Source organism: Rhinopithecus roxellana, chromosome 17 (genome assembly GCF_007565055.1).
Source record: "Rhinopithecus roxellana isolate Shanxi Qingling chromosome 17, ASM756505v1, whole genome shotgun sequence".
Classification (NCBI taxonomy): domain Eukaryota; kingdom Metazoa; phylum Chordata; class Mammalia; order Primates; family Cercopithecidae; genus Rhinopithecus; species Rhinopithecus roxellana.
Window position 1 is genome coordinate 80,711,853 of NC_044565.1, and position 18,117 is coordinate 80,729,969.

At 36.0% G+C, this 18,117-nt stretch overlaps 1 protein-coding gene across 6 annotated transcripts in view; it reads right to left on the reverse strand.

Annotated features, from left to right (window-relative positions):
* HNRNPLL (heterogeneous nuclear ribonucleoprotein L like) overlaps positions 1-18,117 on the reverse strand; it is a 40,053-nt gene that overhangs the window by 11,501 nt on the left and 10,435 nt on the right. For 5 of the 6 annotated variants that reach the window (XM_030921274.1, XM_030921279.1, XM_030921278.1 and 2 more), the window contains 6 exons: positions 16,255-16,373; positions 11,280-11,517; positions 9,221-9,306; positions 7,124-7,220; positions 6,965-7,037; positions 2,656-2,727 (listed from right to left, as the gene is read on the reverse strand). In XM_030921274.1, coding sequence (XP_030777134.1) covers positions 2,656-2,727; positions 6,965-7,037; positions 7,124-7,220; positions 9,221-9,306; positions 11,280-11,517; positions 16,255-16,373 — 685 coding nt within the window. The remainder of the gene's footprint in view (positions 1-2,655; positions 2,728-6,964; positions 7,038-7,123; positions 7,221-9,220; positions 9,307-11,279; positions 11,518-16,254; positions 16,374-18,117) is intronic. The other variant, XM_030921277.1, reaches the window with a different exon arrangement.

The following is an 18,117-nucleotide window of genomic DNA, read 5'->3' on the forward strand; positions in this document are numbered from 1 at the left end:
GGATTTCAACTACTCCTTTTATTGGCAATTGGTAGTTTAACAATACAATCCAAATGAGCGACTGTTTAGTAATTACATATTTTAGCCTCTTAGACTGTTATACACACACCAAGATTCAAATATCAATTATTCTTATTCCTAATGCAAAAGTACGTATACATAATATACTGCCTCCCCACCACCTACCATTTGCTTGTACAGTAATGACACTTCACCATCATCACACTGAATTTTCTTTTTCATGGAAGTAAAAAGACACATGGTAGATAGGCAGTGGAAACTTTTACTCTATGTATAGTGGCTAAGGTCCAAAACCTCTGAGATCTACAGCCCTACATAACAACCAAAATCAGTCCAAAAGAATAACTGATGTTTACAATTATGACTTTGAACCATCATTATTAAATTACCTTATCTATACTACTTAAATTATTACCTATATTGTTTAAGATAAGAAAAATCAGAAGTCTTTTAAAAGTTTTCTATACTAAATTGATAATAGAAAGTCTGTGTGTTCAAAAAACTAATGCTTCAAATATTTAAAAAACTGACGTGGAAAAATAAATGGTGTATTAACATCTTGAAGACATTTTTCATCTTTTAAGCTTTAAAATATTTGGTCTACAAACTATATCCAAAGATGCTACAAATTAATACACAAACTCTTCTTGAGCCTATAGCAAATAAATCTATATATCAATTTCTGCCACGGTTCAACTAACAAAGCTTCTACCAGCTCATATCATTAAGTCTGGGCTTCCCAAATTAAAAGATGTAAAGAATTGTGATGATTCACATAGATTTCATACTGCTGTAATAAACCAATGAATAAACTTACTCTGATGGAATCTACAGGTCCTGAACCATAATTAACTCTATTCCCTTATAGGTCATCATATAGGAAAAGCAAAGGTCATCTATAAGGTGATTCCAAAATGCAAGTAAACCTGTTTTGCTGAACTGCTGATCTGAAGGGATATATTTGTGATTTGCAATATTTGTTAAAAGGCTCAATATCACTAGCACACATCCCCATCTTTGCTTTTTCCCCTATTACTCATCTTACTTCACTTCTCTTCCTCTTTATTCACTCTCTTTCCTCCTATACCCCATTTTGCTTACTTCCCTAGAAAAGTAGAACAAATTAACCTCAGAGTTAAATATCTTAATGGAGACAGGTCAGAATGGATACCCTCCCTAACACAATCCCACAACTCTCAAAAAATTTCACAATAGGCTTTTTAAAAATAAAAAATTTTTGCAGGGTATGTAACATATTTTGTTTATACTATTTTTCGGTAAAAATTTTATAAAGGAAGGCAGACTTATACTAAGAAAAAATCTGTTTCCACACTACTACAGTAGAGTTCCTTGTCCTTCATTTATTCTTTCACAAATGTTTCTAATCCCCTTTGGCAAAATATTTAACCAGGTTTTAGCCTTCAGCTGACTGCCACGACTCTACAACTATACTACAAACTTGTAATGGCAAATTTTTTGTAACCCTCCATTATCAAAGTGCAAAAGACACCCAATGTTTCTTTATTGCAGGATCAGAACTACCCATACAACCATGTTTAATATTTACTCTGTTACAGGACTAAGAAAAATAATCAAGGTACACATTCACTAAACCAACTGTAGTAAGATTTTCATTCTATACCACACTTACTGTTTTGACAAAACAGAGATGGTTTCAATCTTTTCTGCCGTATAGACTATGGAACCTTGAAGACACACACACACACATACACACACACTCTCCTAGAGTTCAAAAGAAAAACACTAGAAAATAAGCTAAAACTCACAGCTAAGAATGGTCATTAAAGTAAATATGTAGGCAATTTGAACCATTTAGGACAACAGGCAAAACCAGGTGCTTTTCAGTGACCAATCCCAAGACTACAACATAGCAATTTCTATTTTCTGCCACTTTTAATAGTATTGTGCTTCAACTTTAAAGCACAGAATAGGCAGAGTCAATAACTACCACTAAAAACTAAAGAATACTTTAAAACCATTTACAGCTAGTTAAAAGATCTACTTATAAGAACAATAGTTTGATACCTAATGTTACCTAACTTTTTCCTGGGGCAGATTATTATTCTAGGTTCCATAACCTTGTCAACGTAGCAAACAGTAAAAGCTGAGAAGTTTTAAAAGGGGAATAAATATGAACAAAATTAACTGAAGCCAAAATACCAGCTATAGAACTAAAAGGTGAGTCTAACCAAAAGCATGTTTCCTTTTTGACAAATACCTTATTCTTTCTGCCTTTATTACTCAAAATTCCTCTTTGTTCCTAATTGCTGGAATGAAAGAAAATACACTTACTGAACAATAATTCTTCTTTCTGGTCCTCTTACAAGCCAGAACCCATTAAAAATCAAAACCAAACCAAAATATAATGGCAAAAAAGTATTCAATCCCCAACTAGTAGCTCTCACTTATCTCAATGATTTTTTTTATAATCAATATCCTAAGAAAACAAATTTTGGACAAGTCCTGGGAGTACATTATAAGGGACTGATCCCATATAAACCGAGGCAGATGCGCAGGAAAAATACAGAGACAAGAAATGTGCCATACTTCATCAGAAATGCAGCAAGTCAAACAGTTCATCTATACTACCTTCTTTCTGCCTTGACAACTTACCATAGCCATCATGTCTAAACGAAGAAGGGTGTTCTCCCAAAATGGCTTGTCTCTGGCGACCCTTTCCTCTATCTGACACAAAAGTAGAAACATGATTTTAACAATTTTGACCCAAGTACTTAACAGAGTTCTCAGATGGGAAACACCCATTCAAAACATCCAATACAAGAATTCATAAAAGAAATATGATTCCTGGTTAACTTTAAACATCCATTCATATCCAATTTAAATACAACACCAAGAGTGTAAAAAATTAATTCTATCTAACAAATTCCACTTAACTTGAATATATCTTTTTGGCAAATGCCAAATACAATCACACTTTCAAATTTAAGGAAGAATGGATACTTTTCAGAAAGTGAATGTACACAATGCTAGAGGTTTGACACTGTACAGACGTTTTTACCAATACATGTCTTTAAAACAAGCTTTAAGTGCAGTACTTTTGAAAGACAGTACCTGAATCATACTATTAGCTTCAACAGCAACACATTTTCAAAGTGGGCTTCTTTCAAGAAGTTTCAGCATAAGCCAACAACAACCTGTATTACATGGTTTCACAATCAGTAAACACAGAGTATTTTACATGTATATGCACATATTTACAAACATCTGACTTGAGAGCTGAAAATGCTCACATCACTGGCTCATATTATATCATGAATAGGTCATTGTCTATTGACCTTAACACCAGGTAGGACTATGAGCAACCCCCAAACTTTAAAGATGCCAAGATAAAGCTAACCAAGGGGGCTACATTATTGGATGAGAATACTACAATACTCTAAAGGATAATTTTTATTCTAGCTACATTTTCAGAAAAAGCATGCCAATTTTCACAAATCTAATTAGAGACATCAACAAAAAAATTACTTATAAGTTTCTAAAATAGCACCTCGCATGTTGGTTAGTAAATTTTAAAAATCATTGTACAATACTTTTAGAAAGTTTGCTGATGAAATTACAGTGCCCAATAAGATTTTTAAAAATACGAATCTTAAGACTCTGGTCATTCTAATCCTTGAAAACTCAGAGAGGCTTTACCTATATCCTTAGTCACTTAAACAAATGAGGTTTATGGGAGATGAGAAATACTTTAATTTTCACTTCAGTCTAGAGAAGTAAGAGTTTTAATCACGTATTCCAAGTTATTGTAGCACTGAAATGGACTGACACCATCTAGTTTAACTTTTATTCAATGTAAAAATTCTTTTTACATCATCTCTGTCAGTTGGGACCATTTAGCTTCTGCTTACCCAAAACCAATAAGAAGATTTCCAGATAGCCCTAAATTGTGAGAAAATTAATTTTTATATTGTATAGCAATTGATCCTCTACCCATATTCTACCCCATTTGGGGCCTTACTTTTGGACAATTAAGTCATTGTCCAAAACTTCTTCTAAATGCTCGAGAAGTTATTATGACTGTCCCCCCAACCCCATTTCCCCAAAGTCATTTCTTCTTCAATCTTAACATTCACAGTTCCTTCTACTACATGGCTTCTAACATCTCTCATCATGCAAGTCTCACTCCTTTTGAGCCAATCTAGCCTACTAATCCATTCTGTTAATGTTCCTCTGCTTAAGCATTTGCCATCAAACACTAAATACAATTCCTTATCTGACCTAGGAATCTTAAAACCACAACCATAATGTCTTCATGACTCAGTTTTACTGATACAGTTAACAGTGTGCCATAAAGGAAAGAGAACTGGGTAAGGAATCAGATGATTCCAATTTAAACCACTAGTTTGCTGTATAGTCACAGAAACAATTTTCATTCATAAATGAAGGAGTTAGATTATCTTCCAAGGTATCTTTCAGCCAAATATTCTCATTAGTAATTCACTTCACTTGAAGTATTCACTACCTAATAGGTCACGTAAAACAGAAGTGAGCAGAAAGCTGAACACTAAATATAACAGTTTGTAAACAGTGGTAAGCTTTCCTAGAGTCAACTGATCTGATGGAAGCTGTGGACCTTCTCCCCAAAAAGATGCACCTATCTACAGGTTTTAAGATTTCTGGAGGGGTTCCCTGGCATCCTGGTTAGGGATTCTTTACACTAAAACGTAACTCAAGCTGAAAAGGGCTTTGAAAAAAGTGAAGTTATGTTTTTAAAAGAGCTTTTTTTTTTTTTTTTTGGTAAAAAAGAGTTTATGAAGGTCTTTATTTGGGGATAGCAACCTAACAGTTTCAATAGCTATCAACTTGAGTGTAAGCTAAGAGCTCTACAGAAACAAAAACATAAACTGTTATGGTCTTGCAAGACAAATATCTGTAAGGAATTAGAAAACAAAAAACTTTCCTTGAAAACATAAACTAAAACTCTTTTACTTGCTTTAATTATAATTCACTATTCACTGATCTACCTTACACATTTCCAAACTTATCTGACCAACCAGAATTATATGAAGAACTAACCTCAGCTGGCTTTGTGTAAACTTCAGACCTTTCAAAAGAATAAATGTAAACACTATTAAAATAAGCTTATCTATACCTGTTTAAAGAGACCCTGAGAAAACCGCAACCAAAACTATTTCAAATGAGATTTTTTTTTTAAAAACCAAAACCGAGTGGTCAAAACCTGTAAATTGACAGAAGTGAGAGATTTCTCATCAACCACTTGTCCTGTTGTTTGAGTGCTAAGAATTTGCTTTCTAATACTGACATCAACTGCACCAACCCTAGCTAGGCCAAGCAGATTTCCATAAGTAGTGAAAAACATGGGGTCTAGCCAAAGCTGCATTACAAAACAAATCTATTTGCAATTTCATGCATGAGGCAAGATCATTTCCTGGGAATTGAGAGTTAAAGGAGCCAATCATGTAGAAGTCCTAAATATGCAAACATGCAAAAGATCAATCATCACATTGTCTTTTTCTTGTTGCTAGAGTACATGCACTATAGAGTACCCACTGCCCAAGATATATTGTATGCCATAAAATTTTTTTCTAGTCACTGACTTTTACAGACATACTTGAGTTTTTCCAACGTGTGGTTCAAACACTGATATTGTAGTTAAGATGTAGCCAATACTGCAGCCCCCTTGTTTTTACAAGATCCACATTTTAATTTGTATATTCCAGAATTGCTACACAGTTAGTTGAACAATTTTATCAGTCAAATTTATGCTCATGAAATCTAGCACTTATAGGTGAAGATGCATCTCAAATGAAATGCTCTTATTTTCAGATTTATCAAGTTTAAATATATTCTACCTTGAACAGACATGTTACTTTCACCTACATTTGAAATGTCAAAATTTCTAGTTACACAAATTGACACAGTGATAACCTTAAATTGTTACAAAAAGTGACAACTTATAAACAGCCACTTTACAAAAATCAAACCACACAGAAGAACATCTTTCACATATAATGCACCTTTTCATTATGTTAGAATTTCTGTTCAGTGTCCACAATTGAGAAAAAAACAAAAAATTTAAAAAGTAAACAAGTGCAGCAATTGTGCACCTTTCTAATCCTTTTATTTTTACTATCTGTGTGGATTGGTTGAGCGTTACCAATTCCCAAGACCTGTTAATAAACTGGTCCTCATTATTTGCCAATTAACAATTTGAATCTAAGCTGCAAACAGTTACAGTAATGGGCATTAAGATTTACAACATTGCAGATGAAGTCTAGTTTCCGTTAGTGGAAAGTCTTAATTTCTACAACTGAAACCTTAAGGGAAATCAGACCAATATATACATACAACTTGAATAAATGGGCACAGTCTATCATGGTGTTCATCCCATGCAATTCTGAAGTACTGTTAAGTGTCCTCCTTTAAAAACTTGGGGTGATGGTGCATGCAGTATGCAGTCAAGGTGAATTGCGAGTCTGAGTTTTTCAGAGGGCTTTTTGCTGATGCCGATGTTGTGCATGATGAAGTGTAGAGTCAGCCTGCTGGAGTCCTCTATCCTTCTTAATGCCTCGTCCAGCTTGGGGGAAAGTCCTTTCCATAGAGAAGCAGTGTGCAAGTTTGCAGTTTGTAAGGAATATTCTGAATCAGTTTCCTCTCCTCCAAAGAGAGAGAGCTGCTTGGAGAAATGCAAGTCCTTGAACTGCGGGCGTGCCTGAATGTGTGGGCTCCTTGTTGAACTAAATATAAATAGCTCAGTACATACCAGTAGGGGGCACTAATGTTCAAGGTTATTTTCCAGCATTACATGGCCTTTTGCAACAAAAGCATTCATCAACAAGGTTTTCATTTGAACTAGCTCATCTCAGGAAAAAAAGAATCTAACTGCATGTAAATATTTGTCAGCAGATTAAGTACATTCTAAAATGCATAAAATACCTACCTCGTCTTCCCAAATATGGTTTAGTGTAGTCCCAACTGTCATTGTCATTCCTAATAACATTTAGACGAGTTGGCTGTTAAGATTGAAAATAATGTAAGTTCAAACTGTATATCCAAAGCATAAATATTTCTTTGGTAGGGTGTTGAAAAAAATATTTACCCGTGCATATTCAATTTTTAGTGTGCAACATCCAGCATATATATCAGCTCCATTGAGTGCTGCTTTAGCTTTCTGGGCACAAAGGACTGATTCAAACATAAGCTCTATTAAGGAAATTTGGTTTAAGGTATCTGATACTTAATCATTATTCACTCCCAAAGGACAGGATTGAAAATAATCAGAAATAGTTCTTTTATTTCTGGAAATGTTTTACCTATTTCAGGATGAATTTTAACAGAATTGTCTGTTTTGTTTTGTTTTTTGAGACGGAGTCTTGCTCTGTCGCCAGGCTGGAATGCAGTGGCGCAATCTGGGCTCACTGCAACCTCCATCTCCCAGGTTCAAGCAATTCTCCTGCCTCAGCCTCCCAAGTAGCTGGGACTACAGGTGTGCGCCACCACACCCAGCTGATTTTTTATTTTTTTTTTAGCAGAGACAAGGTTTCACCATGTTGGCCAGGATGGTCTCGATCTCTTGACTTCGTGATCCACCCACCTTGGCCTCTCAAAGTGCTGGTATCACAGACGTGAGCCACTGCGCCTGGCCAGGAGAATTTATTTTTAAGATCAAGGGTGGCTGGGCACAGTGGCTCACACCTGTAATCCCAGCACTTTGGGAGGCTGAGGCAGCTCAGGAGTTTGAGACCAGCCTGGCCAACATGCTGAAGCCCCGTCTCTACTAAAAATACAAAAATTAGCCGGGTGTGGTGGCGGGTGCCTGGCATTCCAGCTACTCGGGAGGCTGAGACAGGAGAATCACTTGACCACCCTGGGCAACAAAAAGCGAAACTCTGTCTTAAAAAAAAGTAATAATCAAGGGTACCAAAGAAAACAATACAACCAAACTATCTACCTTAATTCTTTTAGGTCATCATTAGTACTTTATAAATTGGAAAGCAGAGGAGATAATGGAGCATGGTCCCATTCCCTAGCAAAGGACAACTTGCAACCTTGAAACAGAAAAGATTTTACTCTTTAAGAAGAACATTACTAAGAGCCAAAATAATACAAAACAAAATACATGATTTTTATATATATCTGAGAAGGCAGAGTTTTATAATACTTTATCTAAAATTTTATCAGTGTTTTTAAAAAATTACTTAAGCCCATAATTTTAAAAAAATAAAATCACAAAGGTATATAAGGCCAAAAAACAAAAAAACAAAAGTGCCTTGCCAGAAGTAAGCACTATTAAAGAGTCTACTGTATATCCCTACCTTTTTCTATGCATACACATGCACACGTAGGTTGGGGTTTTCTCTTTATTATTATTTTTCAAGATGGGTCCAGCTTGGGGAAAGAGTATTATCTATACTATTTTGTAAAACTTGCTCTTTTTACTCAACGTATGACAAATTTAACATAAAGAAGTTCTTACATAAAACACTACCATTTTAAAGGTTCAATAAAAAAAAGGTAAGATTTTACTGACTCTAAAGTTTTGGTACTTCCAAACTATTTTATTTTATTTATTTATTTATTTTTTTTTTTGAGACAGAGTCTCGCTCTGTCGCCCAGGCTGGAGTGCAGTGGCCAGATCTCAGCTCACTGCAAGCTCCGCCACCTGGGTTTACGCCATTCTCCTGCCTCAGCCTCCCGAGTAGCTGGGACTACAGGCGCCTGCCACCTCGCCCGGCTAGTTTTTTGTATTTTTTAGTAGAGACGGGGTTTCACCATATTAGCCAGGATGGTCTCGATCTCCTGACCTTGTGATTCGCCCGTCTCGGCCTCCCAAAGTGCTGGGATTACAGGCTTGAGCCACCGCGCCCGGCCTTCCAAACTATTTTAAAGAGAGAGTCAGAAAAGTTCACTTGGGATAAATTCCAAAATAGTACAAGTGTACATATCTTCAAATAGTGTTATTTAACAGCTTAAAGAGGAAGCACTAGATTGCTTTCTGGTAGCAAGTCATTCTTATAAATAGTAAAATTCCCTATGAGTACTGGTTTCATTTTTTAAATCTAAGTCACGTAGATTTTTGTGAGAGGAGAAAGTAAACTTTCTTTCTTTCTAGAAAGAAAGTCTAGAAATGCTTAAGCCAGAAAAAATAAGATCCACATGAATTACACATCAATAAAAATTTACAAATAAAGGATATTCAACCATTGCTTGTATCCCATTTCTTTTGAATATAACAATACGCTGCACTTTGCCAACAGGGTTGCAGACAGTATATAAAACATCCTATGAAGGAAAAGAACAAGATTTCTTCACACTTTACATTTGGAAAAACATTAATGCTATACTTCGTTTTACCTAAAAACCATCAACTGTCAAGATGTCATTTCTACTGATTATTAATAAAATTAGATTTTTAAATTACTTTTTTTTTTGAGACAGGGTCTCACACTGTTGCCCAGGCTAGAGTGCAGTGGCATGATCACAGTTCCCTACAGCCCTGACTTCCCAGGCTGAAACGATCCTCCCACCTCAGCGTCCCGAGCAGCTTGAGACTTCAAGGCATGCACCACCACACAAGGTTAATTTTTCATTTTTCGTAGAGACAGAGTCTCACTATGTTGCCCAGGCTGCCTCAAACTCCTGAGCTCAAGGAATCCTACTACCTCAGTCTCCCAAAATACTAGGATTACAGGCATGAACCACCATACTGGCCTAAAATTATTACACTTTAATAAATCTTAAGTTATTTCTTCACCTACACAATACACCCACATTAAAGAAGTTCCAATGGAACATTTGGAAAGCACTGTCACCTATTTCATCTCCTAAATGAATCCTCAATTGTTACTTTCTTTTTTTTTTTTTTTTTTTTTTTTTTTTTTGAGACGGAGTCTTGCTCTGCCACCCAGGCTGGAGTGCAGTGGCCGGATCTCAGCTCACTGCAAGCTCCGCCTCCCGGGTTTACGCTCATTCTCCTGCCTCAGCCTCCCGAGTAGCTGGGACTACAGGCGCCCGCCTCGTCGCCCGGCTAGTTTTTTGTATTTTTAAGTAGAGACGGGGTTTCACCGTATTAGCCAGGATGGTCTCGATCTCCTGACCTCGTGATCCGCCCGTCTCGGCCTCCCAAAGTGCTGGGATTACAGGCTTGAGCCACCGCGCCCGGCCTTGTTACTTTCTTAATAGGTGACTAAAATAACTTCTGATGATATAAAATAAACCGAAACTATAATCAATGAGTATTTTTTCCAAATGTGACTCTGAAATGTTTAATATTATAATCACTTGCATTATAGTAATAAATATGTATTAAGAGCTAATATTGGAACAACTCTGGTACTCATTTTTCAAGGGATAATGGCTATAAAGAAAAGACCCAAGGAAGACCAAACAGATGTCACTAAACAAGACGCCTGAGTCATCTAAGATTCTAAATACCTACTTAGGAGTAATTATTCAACTACCACGAAATTTCTTGAGCACCTATAATTTACAGTTGCATTGTTACACACCAGAGATATAACAAAAACCAGAGTACCTACACTGTATTACTTATATGTTTTCCCAACACTGAATATTATAAATATATTAATATTATATATTTATAAGTCTATATTTAAGATACAAAATGTCTAAGTAAATCTAAAGAATATCTTATGCTTTAAGTTTATGTCCCAATATCATATGCCCAGACTACATATGATACCAACTGAAGTTTCCCTTACTATGATGTTCTTCTATTCATTACAAAAATCAAGTGTCTGTGTTACTAGCTTATCACCAGTAACACTTTTCAAAAGAGTAAAGAAGCAGGGAATTTAAAGTAAATCAAAGACAGATTTTTAACAAGCTATTGCAAAATAGTTCAAAATGATATGTGCATCTTACCGTAACATGGGATTCTGTCATTACCTAGAAGATGTTCTTATACATATGCTGGCATATGTGTGACAGAGATTTTTTGAACCATTTCAAACAAGTCTCTCTATAATTCCTTATTATCAAAACCAACACTGGTACTGATTATACATTAAAAATTTCAATGTGCCTATTTAATTATGACAACTGTGCTTATCTTTTTAACTATAGTGCTCAGCATTTTTTCTTTGTTCATTAAACTTGATAGTCAAGATTAATTTTCAAAATTAAAAAAGCTATTTTCTAGTATCTAGATGGTAATGGAAAAACTACAGATCAGTCACTCTGGACACAAATTGCAAAATCACTTTTAATTTCATTTGTCATACTGAAACACATACCACTGTAATTGGATAAAGCGGATTCTGAATTGAGAGCAGAAGAACTTTGTTGCCTCCTGATGGATCATCAGTATTTCCTGGCCTAGTGATCCTTTTGCTTGTAGAATAGTTGAAAAAAGCCTGTTGACCAGCAATGTACACGGGTTCATCTGCAGCAAATGTCACACATTCTTTGGCACTATCTATGTTTTCAAATTCCACTAGAGCCTGTCGTTTAAATGGCATCATCATCACATAGCTGAAAAGGGAGATAAGGAGGAAACACAAAAACACAGGAAGTTCCGTTAACATTATTTGTTCTCAATTAGGTAAAAGCAGACTTTAATAAAAATGTGTCAAATCCCACAGATTAGTACTCTTCACCACCTGTGTTCAATGGAAGTCAACTTTTTTTTTTTTTTTTTTTTTTGAGATAGAGTCTCTCTCTGTCACCCAGGCTGGAATGCAGTGGCGCAATCTGGGCTCACTGCAAGCTCCGCCTCCCAGGTTCACAACATTCTATTGCCTCAGCCTCCTTAGTAGCTGGGACTACAGATGCCCGCCACCATGCCCAGCTAATTTTTTATATTTTCAGTAGAGATAGGGTTTCACTGTGTTAGCAAGGATGGTCTTGATCTCCTGACCTCATGATCCGCCCACCTCAGCCTCCCAAAGTGCTGCAATTACAGGCATAAGGTAAATCAACTCTTAAATCATCCAAAGAATTGTGGTACACCAGGTAGATGTACACATATGAAAGCTTATCTCCCAGTGATTAAGTTTATCTACCTCATAATCTCCTCAAAAACAATTACCTGTTATTAGTTACTAACAAGACAACCCAGTTTATTCTTTGGGGTGCTACTCCGAAGCAGTATTAGAAAATTTCAAAGACACAGAAACCAACGGAGACTAAACTCAACAGAAGGTTGGCAGAGAGAATCCCTACTTAACAGCAGAAACTACTAACCTCTCTTGAATTTTCTTGAATAAACATCCACACTAACAGCTAAGAACTGACTTTACTTTTAAAACAGATATAAATGGAAGCAACTATAGACTGACCAAAGTTCCAAAGTTCATACAAATAATCCCCTCCGAAACATTTTTACTATTAACCATCCATGAAAAATATTCATTAGAATATGGCAATCATGATTGTCTATGAGCAGGAAGGTAAGATGTTTACTTTTCATAGTATACTCTTTACTAGAGAGACAAAGCAGCCAAAAAACCCCAAAATACAACACATTAAGTAATTCTTTTTGGAGGAGATACATTTTACAACAGGAAATGAAGAATAAAGAAGTAAAGGAAGGGTGAAAGGCAGACACAGCACATGGATCACAATGGGGGAAACATGTCCTCTATTCACAGGAATGAGAACCTTAAAAATGCTTTAAAATACAATTAAGTGGTTTTAGTAATAGCAGAAGGCCAAAGAAATGTCGGGTCCAGTACTCAGTGACATCACTGTTTCTCAATCAGGCATCCAGGACCTACTGCTACACTGTGGAAACTGACAAATGGTACGGTATTAATAAGAAACAGATCACCTTACAGCCTGGCAAATTATTATAATAATAAATGTCAGCCTCTTCATTGATAAAACTTGGAGAATTGTCAAGATTAGAGTTACTACATACAAACTGCTAAGTAGATTGCCTTGCACATTGTACACCCTCAATAAAAGGTAACTATTACTGTATTATTTTTTTTTAATCTTTCCTCATTCATCTTTATGTCCTCAGAAGCTAGAAACAGAGGCTGGCACATATTTGTTTATCTAGCGGGCTTGTTAGTTTTCCCCAACCATATCATTCAAACTTAAAGAAGTACAAAAACAAGGTGTTGGATTTAAATATTTACCAACTAAAAGTGCAAGATATACATCCCAGGAGACATTCCTTTTAGAAACACAGACGCTTCACTGAAGTTCTAAAGTCTTGCACATGGAAAACAGAAAACCCTGGTATCAGGTCTACGCTAAAGAAATTCAAGAAGAAAAAATCGTCTTTCACGAAACAAAAAAGTTGGTTATTAATATCTAAATGTATTAACTAAATTTATGTCATTATGCTAATAACGCCATATGAAAACAAAAAATTATAAAGGTACTGATATGGTTTGGCTCTGTGTCCCCATCCAAACCTCGTATTGAATTGTCATCACCAGTGTAGGAGGTGGGGCCTAGTGGGAGGTGACTGGATCATGGGGGTGGTTTCTAATAGCTTAGCACTATCCCCCAGTGCTGTATCCTGACACAAGATCTGGTTGTTTGACAGTGTGTGACACCTCCTCCTTTGTGTGCGCACTCTCTCTCCCTCTCTCTTTTTTTCTCTCTCTCTCCTGCTGGCTATATAAAGACGTGCCTACTTCCCCTTCACCTTTTGCCATGATTCTAAGTTTTCTGAGGCCACTCCAGAAGCAGAAGACTGTATATCCTGCAGAACCATGAGCCGATTAAATGTCTTTTCTTTATAAATTACCCACTCTGAAGTACATCTTTATAGCAGTATAGCAATGTAACAACAGACTAATACAGGTACAGAAGTAAATTATTTATTGGCCTGTTAGAGACTTAGAATATATTTTAAATATTCTTTTGATTGTAATTCATACAGTATAGAAAAATAACAAAAGTTAACAAATACAAGCAATTTTATCCTGACACAACACAACCATTCTTAGTATCTTGTTATATTTTCTTCTGAGCTTCTTTCCTATGCATCTAGTTTCTAGATATAAGCATACTATATATTGAACTTGGTAATTCGCCATTTTAATATAAACAGTTTCTATACTGTTTATAATCCCACACCTTCCATTAAATAAAGGGAAAGGTCCCAAATTGTAACATTTTGAAGCAAAATTTCTACTGGAGTCTGTTCAGGGTTCTTTCAGCCTTAATAGCAGCCACCTCTTATGCAAGTTCATTTCATACAACTGAAACTCCTATTATACTTATTTATGCCAATTAAGCTCTTAATTACACACTAATTTGTTCCAATTATTTCACAGACTTTTCTAAACACATAACTACCAATCTTGAGGGCAAATGACGCAAATTAACTGAATGACATTCACATACAGAAGACTTTAGCGGAGACTAAGTATCAAACAACCTAGAGTCTAAAATTGCAAAGGCCACCCAGGAGTAATTCAAATTACTAACTTAAAATAGTTCTTTCTTTAATCCCTAACCTTCAGGTCATGGTACTAATTAACATCAAAATAGTTACTGCTTCCCAAAGTTTCCATTTGTATTTGCTCATTAACTTGTTTTCTGACATCTGCCTAAGAAAATAAATTTTAAAGCCCTAAATATACAAGAATAGAAGAAAAATAAACCACAGACACCCACCTCTTTATAATTCCACAGGACAACGTGCCACTTATATAATCATTAGAAGGTCCTTATAGAGACTAGGGTTAGTCTACTGCCAACAGCAAGACTAAAGGTCTAAGGAGTCTGTCTACTTAATATGTAACTCTCCACACAGATTTAATTCCAATATCCACTCCAAATGACTGAGAATTGATATAATCAACTTAGTGATACACTTTCAACATACAAACTTTACTATGCCCACATGGATTCTCAATTTGTACGTCCAAGGTTAATGTGTGTTTGCCAAGTCATTTACATCTCAATGAGGTCACCCAAGAAAATAAAATTATACCATGATGGAAGGTATCACCTAATACTACTATTCCTTTGAAGAAATAATCCATTTCTGCTGGATATACTCTACTGGATATCTCTGATCACTACCTCACTATCTATGCATTATCCTCTCAATACTCAAAAACTTAACCATGAATTTTTATAAAATTGAAGCAGTAAGGGTTAAGTATCTGAGAAAATACATTGAAATTTCTCTTCTATTTATATACTTCAACTTAATCTGTGTCTTCGGTAGCTATAATAAAAGCTCTAAACATATTCATCAAGAAAAAAATAATAAAATCAACTCTAGATTACCTATACTAAGAAAAGAACAACAGCCGGGCATACTCCAAAAATAATTTAGAATTTTTGAGTGTCTATTTTTGGCAGCAGATTCACTTTTCTAATTACATTTTCACTTAAGTTAATATTATTAAGCATACACCAGGTGTGGGAAGAGACAGGGGGAACCTGTGTGAATACAACGCACAAAAGGAAGACAAACTAGGATAAAATATTGCTCACGATTTGCATTAAGAACTCAGAGCCTATAATCCCAGCACTTTTGGAGGCTGAGGTGGGAGGACAGCTTGAGTCCATGACAGCAGCTGGGGCAATGTTAAGAGACCCCCATCTCCACAAAATTTTTTTTTAAATTACCCAGGCATAGTGGCATGTGTCTGTAGCACTAGCCATTAGGGAGGATAAAATGGGAGGATAACTGGGCTCAGGGGGTGGAGGCTCCAGTGAGCCATCAATGTGCCACTACACTCCAGCTTGGGAAACAGAGACCCTGTCTCAAAAAATAAAAAGAACTCATAGTAGTATGCACATAAACAAAAGAACTTACAGAAATATGCACCTAAACAAATAATGTCTACCCTTAATCTACTTACTTTTAGTTGCCAATTCCTAAATATTCCAAAATGAAGAAGAAAAAAATCAATATTTAAGCATCACTACTCGAAACTCTGAAGATGAAGCGTGTAATCAACTCACTGGTTTAAAGAGTGTTTGAACAGGACTCATGTACTCATTTGAAAATCAGATGAAAAGTGCACATAATTTCTTTATACAACTTTGCTGGGGAGTGAGAAGTGATCATAGATAGCTCCACAAAAATACATCCATGCATCACCCAGGAAGGTTAAAAATAGCAGGCTTAAAACGTTCCAAAGAAATACAGTCATAGGCAAACAATAGATCCTACTTTGTTTATATATACAAACAATATTTACTATGCTAAACATCAAGGCTTGTAACAAGCAAGTAAGGATTATTCTACCACACTGTTTTCAATCTACATGAAGTCCCTATCGTCCTTACCATATTGTCCCAAATTTTTCCAGCGCTTCCACAAGGTCTGCTTCCACCACAGATTCACAGAGTCCTCGAACATGGACGACGGGTGAAACAGAAACTTTATGATGACTTCCACCTGCCTCCTAGCAAGAGAAAATAATTTATAGTTAAAAATTTTTAAGTCTAAGGCTGAACGCGGTGGCTCACGCCTGTAATCCCTGCACTTTGGGAGGTCGAGGTGGGCGGATCACTTGATGTCAGGGGTTCAAGACCAGCCTGGCCAACATGGTGAAACCCCATCTCTACTAAAAATACAAAACTTAGCCAGGAGTGGTGGCACAGGCCTGTAGTCCCAGCTACCATGGAGGCTGGGGCAGAAGAATGGCTTCAATCCGGGAGCTGGAGTTTGCAGTGAGCCGAGATCGTGCCACTGCACTCCAGCCTGGGTGACAAAGTGAGACTCCGTCTTAAAAAAAAAAAAAAAAAAATTTTAAGTCTAACTTGAATTGCATCTTTTAGTAAATTCAAATCTGCTTAAAAAGTAAACATTTTTCCCAGAACTCTGGGAGGCTGAGGCGGGCGGATCACAAGGTCAGGAGTTTGACCCCATCCTGGCTAACACAGTGAAACCCCATCTCTACTAAAAATGCAAAAAATTAGCCAGGCGTGGCGGCGGGCGCCTGTAGTCCCAGCTACTTGGGAGGCTGAGGCAGGAGAATGGTGTGAACCCGGGAGGCGGAGCTTGCAGTGAGCCAAGATCATACCACTGCACTCCAGCCTGGGCGACTGAGCGAGACTCCGCCTCAAAAAAAAAAAGTAAAAAAAGTAAACATTTTTTAAATCCCAAACCAAATTGCAATTCACAAGTTAGCAAAAGGATATGAGAATAAAATAATCAGTTGTTTGTTTTAAAATTTTTATTATCTAAAAAGGGAACATTCTATCTCAGTAAGAAGTACAAAGATGTTATTTAATAACATTTCAACTTCAAGAAAATCTCAGAAAGAAAATTTAGCAGATACATAGGGCATGCTACAACTGGAAGCATATTTGATACTCATTATTTCAGTCTTACTTCCATAAAATCAAAATCTCAACTAGTCCAAATGAACAAAAAGTTCCAATTAAGTTTTTCCTCAACATGAAGATAATATACTTATCTTTCCTGTAATGTAGATTTGTATCATCTTTTGTTCTTGTTTAATTCGTTATCCAGTCCCACTATAACTTGAAGATACTCACTTAGCAGCATTAATTAATTAAACACATGACAACTTAAATTTATACAAGGGTACCATCTTTGCAAGGCAGGGGGATGAACAAGAACTACTCAAAAATGCAAGCTCTCCTGGGCATCTATGGAATATTGTGTATCTTCAAGTACACAGGGCAGGATGTTTCAAAATGTAAGAATATGGTCTTAAAGTTTATTTTTAAATGTAGTATCTGTAAAAATTACTTTGAAAATGCAAATAGCTTTCATTTACTTGAATTCAAGTTCCATTAAGACAAAGATCTGTATTTACAAATGCCATCAGGCACTTCTCTTGCATCATAACTTCAGAAATGACTTCCACCATGTACATCCTTGTCTATACAAAAAAATTTTTAAGTTTTTTTCTCCTATAACCAGACTAATCTGAAAGCACTATTTTGCCATTAAAATTTAACAATTGTTTTAAGAAAATTAAATCTCATTAAGGCTATTTTAAATGACTCACCGATTTTTCTTCATTATAAAGACTGTTAGGAAAATACAACAAATGGAGTGCCCTGCCAGTAAAAATTTACGTCACAGCTGAAAGAAAGGAACTGATTTAAATATATGAAGTAACCTGAGAACTACTCAGGCTACTGTCAAATCCAAAAAATAAACTCAGTTCTTTG